General features: G+C 32.4%; 1 protein-coding gene across 1 annotated transcript in view; it reads left to right on the top strand.

The window, feature by feature from the left end:
- The window catches only part of LOC122792777 (atrial natriuretic peptide receptor 1-like), a 1,260,614-nt gene that overhangs the window by 368,424 nt on the left and 879,168 nt on the right, over positions 1-13,022 (top strand). The window contains exon 8 of the mRNA XM_044060347.1: positions 12,731-12,833. Coding sequence (XP_043916282.1) covers positions 12,731-12,833 — 103 coding nt within the window. The remainder of the gene's footprint in view (positions 1-12,730; positions 12,834-13,022) is intronic.

Below are 13,022 nucleotides of genomic sequence, written 5' to 3'. Positions count from 1 at the left end.
TCTGTCCATATAGGACAGGTGTTTAAGGCCTAAGATCTTCTTTGTGAGGTACTTTTGCGGCCTTTCCACTAGTTGCATGTGTCTAATGAGGTACATGCCAAATGGGGCATTGTACTCTATGATTGGCCTAATGAAGAAAGAGTAGAGGGAGACAATGACCACTTTCTTCCTGGATACAAAACCCTTAGTAATGAGATGTGCCACATAAAAGGACTTTCTGACCACACTGGCAATGTGGTGGTCAAAAGAGAGGTTGCTGTCAACCTGTGTTACTAGATCTCTTATAACGCCTTCTGTGTTCAGTGGACTACCATCGGTGTGGTAATTCAAGGGAACCAGGTTTTTCCCAAGGGGGATGATGACACATTTTTTGGCATTGAGCTAAAGGCCGTAGTTCTGACACCAGTCATTGGTGTCATTGAGGTCTTTCTGTAAGATGTCAACATCACTTGGGGAGTTAATAATAGCTCCCAACTTGCAATCGTCTGTGAACTTTGTCAGCCAGAGTCCTTTCATGTTGGCCTGGACTTCAGAGAAGTAGATACCAAACAGCAGAGGACCCAGGACTGAACCCTATGGGACTCCACTCGTGACTGGTCAGCAGTCTGACTTGGAGTCAGCTACTTTCACACTCTAGGTTCTATCTGTGAGCCAGTTTGCAACCCACTTAGTGATATAGAGGATGATGCCTAGCTTAGTGAGTTTTTCTTTGATTCCTGAGTGGGAAATGGTATCAAAGGCCTTGGCCGGATCAATGTAGGCTGTATGAACCACCTTGCCTTCATGCATAGCACTGGTGACTGACTCAAAGAAGTTGACCAAGTTGAGCAGGCATGATCTACCCTTCACAAAACCAAACTGTGTGGGATCCAGAGTTTGGAGATTTCCTATATCCTTGTTTATTAGGTCCATGATGATGCATTCCATAGCTTTGCATATCAGACCCGTCAAGCTAATAATTCTTGGGCCTGTAGTCACAACTCATTTGTGGAGTGGGATGACTGTAGCAGTGCACCATTTGGTAGGGACAAAGCCTGAGGTGAGGTTGTGGTTGAACAGGGCACACAGGTGAGGTGCCAGTTCACTATGTAGTTCATGTAGATCACAGCTTGCTTTTACCTTTTCTGTGCATTCCCACATGATGGGCAGCGCTATTTTTTAAATGCTCATGCTTGTCTATATATGTTCAATGTTAAGTAATATAAAACTCAAAAGAGTACAAAGTTTGTTGAAAGCTAAACCAGGCTCATGAAACCTATAATCAAATCATGTATCAACAGATTTTTTTGAAAACAAATTTATTGATTTTCAAGTACAAGCAAACAGATACATAGAATGTTTTACAGAAATTCAACCCTAAAACAAAACATAACTAAAGAATTTACAAAGATGTCTACAATTCAAAACTACATTAAACCCTAATGTACAAAAGATGATTTTATGAATAAACAAACTCTTTATCTAATAAAACTTTTAACTTATTCCACGTTAGATGAAAAAGTGTTTCTGATAGATCTCATTTTAATGGTCAATAATTCCAAATGACATACTTCAAGGTTTCTTGTTATAACTTTTCTAGCAACAGCTAGAAAAGACCAAACCAGGGGATATTTATTTATTTTTTTACACAGACAGGTACTGGTATATTAAATAGAACCAGAAATTCAGATGGGGAAAAATTATCTGAAGAAAGGTGTTAATGTTGTCCTAATAATTTTTTAGGACTATGCAGTTAAAAAGCATATGGGACCAGTTACCCTTTGTTTCTATTTTACATCTCCAGCATAAATTATCTCTCTTATTAATTTTGTCCATTATATAAGGAGTTAAAAATGATCTGTACATAAATTTCCAGGCAAACAATCTCCATTTAAGTGATGAAGTAGTTAATTTGGAAGATTCTAATATTATTTTCTTATCTTGATCATTAGGTAAATTATGAACTCTAGAGAAATAATTCCAGTAATTCTCTTAATTACTTTTTGTTTCTTTTCTAATAATTTTATATATTTGTGAGAGTTTGCCTTTATTAAGAAATTTATGTTGTATAGATAAAACCAAATAGCTGAGTAATATAGGGGCAGACTTTTTTATAATTGGTGATATTAAGTCTAATTTATTTAAAATGAACTGTCTGCAGGCTTGTATTTCCAGTAAAAAAAAAATATTTAATTCAAATTCAACATTAAATAATCTACAGATTTCAATTCATCATTTGTCAGCATCTGAAACCAATATCGTAAATTATTATCCTTAAACAAACATCATTTTTGCAGGTCAGAGGAGGGCTGAATTCCCTGTGTAAAAGTGATAGGAGAAAGAATGAAAAAAACAGGCTTTATAGGCTGGGGTTTTGTAAATGAGATTTCTAAAATTGTTTAGAAGATGTGATATATAGTTTGATCTATATGTTTGAGGATTATATGTAGTGAGAAAATCCATTAACAACTATATTAATGAATTATTTACTGTTAATAATTTATGAGAATTTGAAATATTACATGGATCAGAAGACAATATCTCTAAAAATGTTTTTCCATTTAGCTGTATAATATGTGTCCATTAATAAAAATAGATTAACTACAGATCAAATTAAATATAAATCAAGATCTGGTAAACCTATTCCACCATTAGGCCAATCTCTCAGATGATGAGCTAATACCATTCTGGGTTTATTTGGAAACCATAAGAACATTAATATCAATGAATTAAAATCCATTATTAGTGATTTAGGGGGAGGTAAAGATAATGATTGTACAATTTATAACATTTTTGGTAGTATTATCATTTTGATAATTGAGAGTCTCCTCCATTGTAAAGGAAAGTTGCTTTCCATTTATATATATGATTTTTTATAGAATCTAAACTTTTACTATAATTAAGATGTATTATATCTTTAATGTTTTAGTTAATACTATTCCTAGATATAAAACCAAGAAATGAGATAAGTCCACAGTAAAAGACCACCGACCAACGAAGTATACTGAAAACTGTCTTTAACAGACGTGACAAAGATGAAAAAACGAACAGCAATCCAAATAAAATCGAGCGCTTTCGCCTGGTTAATACCAGGCTTTATCAAGATGCATGTTAAGAAAACCCAATGCTTTATATAGTCATTTGCTGATCACCTGACCTGCAATTAATTGGAACAACAGATTTAATCAATTACATTCTTAAAGGTATCTTGAAGTAAAAAGCTTATACTAAAACCTAGTATACGAACAATATCTGCAACATACAATATATTAAAATGCATATAACTGAAAGTAATTTATGTTCATGTACTAATAAGGTATAATTATTAAAATATTATTAAAAAACCTTAAAATTCATACTCAAAATAAAGCATCTTAAATATTCCTGTGAAAAACTAACTCACGTTCACATATACCATAAAGTGCAAGTGCAGAATAAATACAGCTTGTAACAATAATAAATTATTAATAATTAATAATTACATATGCAATAACTGTAATGCAGTAAACTGTAATATTGTGCAAATATGCATATATAAAAACATTGTTGCTATAATCTAGCCCTTCTAATTTTTTGCACACTACTAATGCTAATATTATCATTGAGCATCTTGATAAAGCCTGGTATTAACCAGGCAAAAGCACTCGATTTTATTTGGGTTGCTGTTCGTTTTTTCATCTTTCTCACGTCTATTAAAGACAGTTTTCAGTATACTTCGTTGGTCGGTGGTCTTTTACTGTGGAATTATCTCATTTCTTACTATTCCTAGATATGCTATTTGTTCTGCTTGAACAAAATATTTGGTCAATTTCTTATCTAATTTATAGTTATTAGAGTAAATAGGAAGTATATTTGTTTTATTGTTATTAAAAATTAAACCTGACTTCCTTTGAAAAATTTCCATAGGTTTCAAAAATAGCAGAAATGGAAGCATTAATTCCCTTCAAGGTGAGGAGAATATCATCAGCGAATAACTGAATTTCTGGAATCACATTAGGATTTAAATTGAAACCCTCAATATCTTGTTCCATGCTTATTAAACTGGCCCATGGTTCCATTACTAAGGTGAAGAGCAGGGGGGATAGAGGGCAACCTTGTTTGGTCCCTTTGAGAATTTGTATATTTTGCGAGGTGTGAGTGCCTATTTTAATATATGCATTGACCACCTTTATAAAGATGTGAGATAAGGTGAATGTAATTATTAGAGAAATTTAATTCTTCCATGATCAAGAATAGATAATCCCAATTAACAGAATCAAAAGCACTGTTTATATCAAGACTAATTAGTATAGTATTAAGTTTTCTTTAAGATTTTTAGAAGAATCTATTAAAGTTACAATTCTTTTTATGTTATCATATGCATTTCTGTTTACAGTAAAACCTGTTTGATCTTCATCCACCAGACATGGCAGAAATATCACTAATATTTCTAGATAAATGGATATGAACATTTTATAATCAATATTTAATAGAGAAATTGGTCTATATGAGGAACATTTAGAAGGATCCTTTTTAGAGTTTAGTACATGAGATATGAGAATATATTTCCAAGAAGGTGGACTAGTCATGTTATCTTAAGAGCTTGAGACAACTTTATGTAATAAGCTTAAAGCTTCTTTGGGCATTATTTTATAGATTTCAGGGATGATTCCATCATTACCAGGGGCTTTGTTTTGTTTTCATTTATTAATTTGATATTGGACTTCAATAAATGAAATAGGTTTATCTAAAGATTCGACTTGTAGTTTTGATAATATACTTTTAGTATAGTTTTGATAAAGGCTCGTTTCTTCTTTATAATATAAAACATTTGATTTCTGGTTAATTTTATGAAAACATTCTCTAAATTCTATTAGCATGTTATGTAAGTCAGAAACATTCTTCTTTTTTTTTTAGGAGAGAACATTTCATTGATATAAGTTTACTAATTATTTTGGTTTTATTGGCCAAATTATTTAGAGGCTTAGGATTGACTGAAACGTTTATACATTTAAATTTCTCTAGACTAATCATAGTTCTGTTATTTAATATTTCAAAATATTCATTATTTAATGCATTAATATCTTCTTCCTTCTTTTTTTTTTTAGCTGTCATACTAGTTTTAACTTGTCAAGTTTCAGTTGTATCTCATCTAGATCTTTGTCCCATTTCTTTTTTTCTTATAGTACCAGTTGATTCTTCCATATAAATAAGCTTTTAATTCATTATATATATATATATATATATATATGGTGTGGCTGTGGTGGTAATAATAATAAAATTTTGAGTTTCAAAAGTGAAAATTGTTTAAAATCTTTTAGTTTCACTATATAAGCAGGGATACTTCTAATTTGAGCATTAAACTTTGAGTTAATTATTAAGTGAAATGTTATAGCATTATGGTCTGATAGGGGGCAGTAAATTACATTTGTTTTACCTAAACTATCTATCAACTTATTTGAAATGAGCACTCTATCAATTCTGAAATAAGTACCATGTCTGTGAGAGAAGAATGTGGAAAAAAGTGAGCCTGGTTCAGTAAAATTATTAATATGTTTCAGATGATGTGAGTCTATAAAATCTCTCAGATGTTTAGTTAGAGATAGAATACTCCTTTTACCAGAAGCCTTGGTATCACTATCAGTTAAATGCAATTGAAATCCCCTGCTATAATAATATTACGTTTAGATAGATGTACAATTTGGTTTAAGTGTTGTTTCACTGTGTTAACCCCAATTCCTGGTACCCAATAAATATATAAGTGTAAATAATTGTCCATTCAGTTCTATTGTAACAGAGTAAAACATTCCTTTATCATCTTTATAAATGTCAATAATCCTGGGAAGAGGTAAAGTATTATTCCATAAAATAACTACTCCTCTTTTTTTTGAGAATGACCTGAATGAGATAATACAGTGCAAGATCTAGTATTAAATTTAGCTATATCTTCTTTTAAGAGGTGGGTTTCTTGTAGAAAGACTAAATGAGATTTATGACATTTTAAATATTGAAGTAAACTTCCCCTCTTACAAGGATTATTTAAGTCATTAATATTGATGGAAATACATTTTAAAAGGAACATATTGGTTACTCAGAAGATTTAAGTTGAGACTGACTATTAATATTTTTTGTGTATATAAAATGAAGTTCCCTCCATCAGCAACAAAGGAAGTATTAAGAAGTAATAAATCTATTGAGATCCAATGGTTAATGAAATTTAAAACTGTAAGTACAGTAGACATCAACAGAGGATATGAATAATGAAAATAAAAGGAATTTGTAATATTATATTTACCCAACCCCTTCCTGGAGTTACAAACTCCTAACTTGAGCAGCATTTGCTACCCAAATCAACCACCCATCCAAAAACAGCAGTTATTCAAACTACTATAAAAGGTAATGAACTCATCAACTATACTTGAAAATTTGAGTCCAAAGGATACTATAGTAATCATTTATCAAATGACTTTTATATTATATTATATTACATTTTATTATATTATATACCACAGCATTTATAAAAAAGAGAACAAAATATTCATGCAGCATGTTTCAAGGCAAACTGTTGCAATAAACTGTAGTAGAAAATCCAAGTATTATACCACCCTAAATAATCAAAAGAACTAAAATTAAGTGTGGTATAATATGTTGAGAAGCATAACAATTAGTTATATTGCAAATTTGGTATTAAAAGTACTTATTGATCACAATGATAACATATTTTAGTAATCAAATACAAAATTACTAATATTCAAGGGCATAAAAAGAAAACCGTGTCATAGAATGATTAAATAAGACATAAATCATTCGTTGTCCTTCTACCTTGAAAATTTAAAAAAATTCTAAATGGTTGTTTAATTGAAGTTGAATAATTAGCATTGCTGTAGGTTGAGAAAATATTAACAAAATATTCTATTAAAGTATTCTCATTAAATGCATATTTTGGAATAATAAGTGTTCTTCTTTAACTCTTGACTTATGAAAAGACTAAGTATGTGAACTAAGAGCAAGAAACAAGAAAACAAAATTAGGTGAAGGTCACCAAATTACCTAACCAACTCAGTATACAGTGGATATAAAAAGTTTACACACCCTTGTTAAAATGTCAATTGTTTGTAATGTAAAAAATGAGACAACAATAAATCATTTCAGAACTTTTCCCACCTTTAATGTGACCTATAACATGCACAATTCAATTGAAAAACAAATCTGTTAGGGGAAAAATATAAAAAATAAAAAATGTACAATAAGATGGTTGCATAAGTCTGCACACCCTTAAACTAATACTTTGTTGAAGCACCTTTTGATTTAATTACTTCATTTATAACAATATAGTCTCATGAAAATGTCTAAAATACTTTAATACACTGTTAATGTAGAACTTACCTTGAAAAAACATCTTTAACTTAAAACAGTAACAATACATTATATCATACTGAAAAGAGACCAAATGAAGCACCAGGAGATGTCCTGATCATTGCCACCTGTCGAGATAGTAAGTTTGAATTTGAATGAAGCTTTGTTTCCTTTGTTTCAGTGAACTCTTCTTAGACGGTGTTTGTTTTGAGTTGGGTAATGTTTGAAGGGTTTGTTACTCTTTTTCTTTTCATATAATAATTTGCTGATTTTTATAACTCCACCATTTACATTTTTGACTGTATTCATTTGTTGCATTGCCTTATTCTTTGAGGTTTTCTCTCTAGACCTCCGCTATGAAAGGACAGTGTCCATCTGGGACTCCCCAGTCTATACAAACAAACAGACAAATATATTTGCTGTTGGCCACTTAATGGGTCACCTGATTAAAGTAATCCCTGTATCTGGTCATGGCAAAAGTGGTTTGGGCTGAGTCATCTCATACAAAGAATTATGAGACATAATTGAGTAAATAAAGGTTAGGGAAGTAGTAACTGCATATCTTTTGGTTGTCTACCAATGAACGCCATTAGGATAGCTAGAATGCACACAGTGGAGAGTTACTAAAACAATCATGGGAGTGCGAAAGTTCAGGTACAAGCAAATACTTCATATTGCATGTATATATGCAGCAAAGCAGGGAAAATGTGGGAGATATGTTGTGGTCTAACTGATTTGTGAGAGGAAAGTTGCAAGGGACAGCACTACGGCAGCAGGAAAGGAGGAGGAAAGGAAGAGGTTAATAGCAAAAATAAGAGGGGAGGGGAGATATAAGAACTACTCAAGGGAGCAGATGCCAGTAACATCATGCAAATCTTTACTTTGAACAGCTGTGAAATATAAGTCAATGGATGGGGTACATAAGTGCCCCTGAAACAAGACAGTACAGGTTAGGGTGACTGAAGCAGCATCAACCAAAGTGTACGTTTTTCTTACAGGAGTGTATTTACATGTCATTTACTATTGAATTATCTGGACTGTATAATCAAGAAGCAATATTCAAGTAGGATCACACATGACATGCCACAATGGGTCCCACAATTTCAAACTGATGGTACCTGTGTATATCCAGGACCTATGCTAGCATTCGTTCCTGGACTCATACCCTTACCAAGGTTTGACATTTTAGGTTTATGGCACTGTGAGACCTGATGTTGTAAGTTATCAGTGTGATCATCCCAGGATACTGCTTTTACTTGACTTTGTTACTGTGACTTGATACTTACCTGTTCATGTAAACTTGCAGACATAAAACTACTGGAAATACACCCATTAACATTAAACACACAGCCACAAAGCTAGCATATGTTCACCATACAACATATGAATTGTAAATGCTGCAGCTGGAAAAAACATTTTTACCATCATAATGCAATATTTATGCCACATGCCTGCATTTAATACTTTATTTGTTTAGTCATGGCTGTTTTTATCACTTGCTGAAAACATGCAATGGGCATAAGCTGTAATACTGTACTGTATTGGAAATCCACAAATACATTTGACAACACAAAATGCTAGAAAAAATGTTAAAGTATACCTTGTCATTTATAGATGCTATCATCTTGTGTTCTTTGTTACTATAAAAATAATATATGGCATTCAAATGTCATCAAAGTATTTAGCATTTTTTATGTTATCATATGACTTTAGTGATCACATGCACTTTGTTGACAAGGTCAGCTTTATTACTAGATGTCACCACAAAGGGACAGCACCCTGTTAAACACTTGAGTGCTATAGGTAATCTGTTATGTTCTGCAACTTCCATTTGTATCAGAGATCATTGACAAGACATTTGACTACAACATACACACTTCACTGTCACCAGCAGCTTTGGCTCCTGTTAACTATTTCTTTTCCATGTATTACTGTTGTCAGATGCTCTCATTAACTTGAAGAAATATGTTCAAAGCTCACCAGCCTGTAAGATTTCAATAAGTAAAGCAAAACGATAGACCACCAAGACAACAGAGTCCTTAGTTAAACAAATAAATGTATAGTAAAATAAGAAACTTTGGACTCAGCACGACAATAAAGTAAAAACAGGAATTTATTTGGTAAGCGCTTTCGCGTACCCTTGAGTACGCTTCCTCAGACCATAAAACAGTGACAGAACTGTGTCCTTTTATATAGCAGCAACAGAAACAATAATTGAAACAATAAACTTAATGAGCAAACAATTAAACAATTAAACAATTGATTAAAGTTAAGTAAAAAGCTAGCTTAAAAGTGCAATAGAATTCAGAGACAAATATTCATCAGCAGTATAAAAAAACACAGCTATAAAAGCAGCATAAAAAACTAGTAATGCTGACAAAATATCTATATACATTGTGAAATAACCTAATTACTATAAATTCATATTAGCACCTCAAAACATTTATTTTAACCTAAAAATGCATATAAGGAAAGCCTATATGAAAACAAATATAAATATAAATTCAATACATAAAGATGTAGAAAGTAAAGAATTTTTATGTAGAAAATTTGAATATACAAAAATTGCCTGTATAGAGAGAGGAGGTACCATGTTTCAACATATATAATGGAGTTGGAACAAACCAAAGATAAGAACATACATAAAAATAAAAATACAAATGAACTAAACATTTAGATAAAAAATACATTTACAATTACTTAGATGAACCTAAATGGAGCTGTAAACCTGAGAGCCAGACCAAAGGTAACCAGTAGAAGGGAATACCCTTATATGAAAAAAAATACTAATAGGATCGTGCAGTAAAAATATTCTGCATAGAACTCATCTACGTGTATTGAGGTAAGGTTTTATGGAGACAAAAAGGTTTAAACCTGGAGGATAATGCCCTTTTAACCTCAAAATCCATTTTAATTCCTTTAATTCCAACAAATTCTGGTAGTCTCCCCCTCTGATGTTAGGTTCAACAATTTCTAACACCCTGAAGACAAAAGAGTGACTTGAAAAACATTGCACATGTTTAGCCAAGGCATTAAGTTCATTCAGTTTCTTTATATCGTAGGTATGGTTGTAAATCCTATTCTTTAGCTTACGTTTCGTGAGGCCTATATAAAATGCAGGGCAATCTACACACGTAGCTAAATAAACTAATCCTGAGCTATCACAGGTAGCTGAAAACCTGGGTTTGAAGGTATACTTTATAACTGGGTGTACAAAAATCTGTTCTTTAGTAATGAACCTACAGTAGCTGCAATGTTTGCAAGGGAAAGTACCTAATGCTGCATTAGATTGCGATTTGGTGGAAGTTTGCTTATCACAAAGCAATCTTTTGAGGTTTTTGTTGTTCCTATATGTAAAATGAGGAGCATTTCCTACCAGTTGTTGTGTAAAAGAGTCTGTCATAAGCACCTTCCAATTGTTATTTATTATCTCTCTGACGTTACTGCTATCATTAGTATAAGTAGTGACGAAGCTTAACCTTTCAGAGGAGAGGAAAGCATTCTTGGTGCTTCTTATATGAGGGTGATCACGTGTAATGCATGCTGGTGTCTCTACGTCATTAAGCAATTGTAACTTAAAACTTCTTACTAAATTGGCATCATACTGTCTATCTAGTAGCAAGTGTTCCAGTTTATCTGCCTCTAGAGACAAGTCTGTTGGATCTTTGCAAATTTTCAGGAGCCTGATGAACTGGCTTTTGACAATACCCTTAAATACATGGCGTGGGTGCATACTATCGTAGCGTAGTATAGTATTCCTCCAACAGGTCTTTCTAAACAGAGTAGAGTTTAAGCAACCATTCCTTATATCCAGGGTTACATCCAAAAAGTTCACAGAATCAAATGAAGTCTGTGCTGTGAATTTTAGAAAGGAAGTGGTGGTTTCAAGATAACTCTTAAAAACAGAGAACTCTTCTGTGGACCCTTCCCAAATCAATAGGATATCATCTACAAAACGGTAATATGCTATGACTTTCTTAAAGAAAGGATGGGTGAAGACATGATCCTTCTCCCATTTGTACATAACTAAGTTTGCATACGTGTTTGCACAGGGGGTACCCATAGCTACCCCTGAAGTCTGTAGGTATAGGCACCCCCCAAAAGCAAACACGTTGTGGCACAAAACAAGATCCAACAGTTGACTAAGCTAAAGAATAGGATTTACAACCATACCTACGATATAAAGAAACTGAATGAACTTAATGCCTTGGCTAAACATGTGCAATGTTTTTCAAGTCACTCTTTTGTCTTCAGGGTGTTAGAAATTGTTGAACCTAACATCAGAGGGGGAGACTACCAGAATTTGTTGGAATTAAAGGAATTAAAATGGATTTTGAGGTTAAAAGGGCATTATCCTCCAGGTTTAAACCTTTATGTCTCCATAAAACCTTACCTCAATACACGTAGATGAGTTCTATGCAGAATATTTTTACTGCACGATCCTATTAGTATTTTTTTCATATAAGGGTATTCCCTTCTACTGGTTACCTTTGGTCTGGCTCTCAGGTTTACAGCTCCATTTAGGTTCATCTAAGTAATTGTAAATGTATTTTTTATCTAAATGTTTAGTTCATTTGTATTTTTATTTTTATGTATGTTCTTATCTTTGGTTTGTTCCAACTCCATTATATATGTTGAAACATGGTACCTCCTCTCTCTATACAGGCAATTTTTGTATATTCAAATTTTCTACATAAAAATTCTTTACTTTCTACATCTTTATGTATTGAATTTATATTTATATTTATTTTCATATAGGCTTTCCTTATATGCATTTTTAGGTTAAAATAAATGTTTTGAGGTGCTAATATGAATTTATAGTAATTAGGTTATTTCACAATGTATATAGATATTTTGTCAGCATTACTAGTTTTTTATGCTGCTTTTATAGCTGTGTTTTTTTATACTGCTGATGAATATTTGTCTCTGAATTCTATTGCACTTTTAAGCTAGCTTTTTACTTAACTTTAATCAATTGTTTAATTGTTTAATTGTTTGCTCATTAAGTTTATTGTTTCAATTATTGTTTCTGTTGCTGCTATATAAAAGGACACAGTTCTGTCACTGTTTTATGGTCTGAGGAAGCGTACTCAAGGGTACGCGAAAGCGCTTACCAAATAAATTCCTGTTTTTACTTTATTGTCGTGCTGAGTCCAAAGTTTCTTATTTTACTAAAGATTTCAATAAGATATGAATTCATAGTACAGATCAATGAATACAAATATTTCAGGTGGTGTTGTGATTTATTTAGCTGGCCCTTTGGTCCCGAGCAGTGCCTCCAAGAATTAGTTTTTTTCTACTGTGTATTTCTTGGTGTTTGGATTGCTTGTTTAGAGTTTAAATGCTTCACTATGCTTTTTATTCATTGCGGTGTGTAATGTTTTATTTTTGTCATGTTATTAATCTTTATTTTCAGGTAGTTCTGTTCCACGTGGGGGTGACATCTCTTATAGCTCATATCAGGGTTGGAAACATGCAAGCTGCTCTGGAAGCCAAATCCACCGTAATACCTGCAGTAGGTACTGAAAACCTTAATAAAATATTGATTTGCCCTTACAATTAAGTTCTTTATTTGTAAACATTTCCACTACTGAAAATAAGGTATATTTTGGAGTAAGACAACAGTCAGCCACTGATATTTTTACTATGTGCTTCATTCCTAATGGCTGTCCATGTACCATCATTTCTTCAGTAATGTATGTTGTATA

Source organism: Protopterus annectens, chromosome 2.part0 (assembly GCF_019279795.1).
Source record: "Protopterus annectens isolate FY-2018-M chromosome 2.part0, PAN1.0, whole genome shotgun sequence".
NCBI classification, from domain to species: Eukaryota; Metazoa; Chordata; order Ceratodontiformes; family Protopteridae; genus Protopterus; species Protopterus annectens.
The sequence above is the reverse complement of the archived record's forward strand: the minus strand, read 5'-3'. Positions and strand labels throughout refer to the sequence as shown.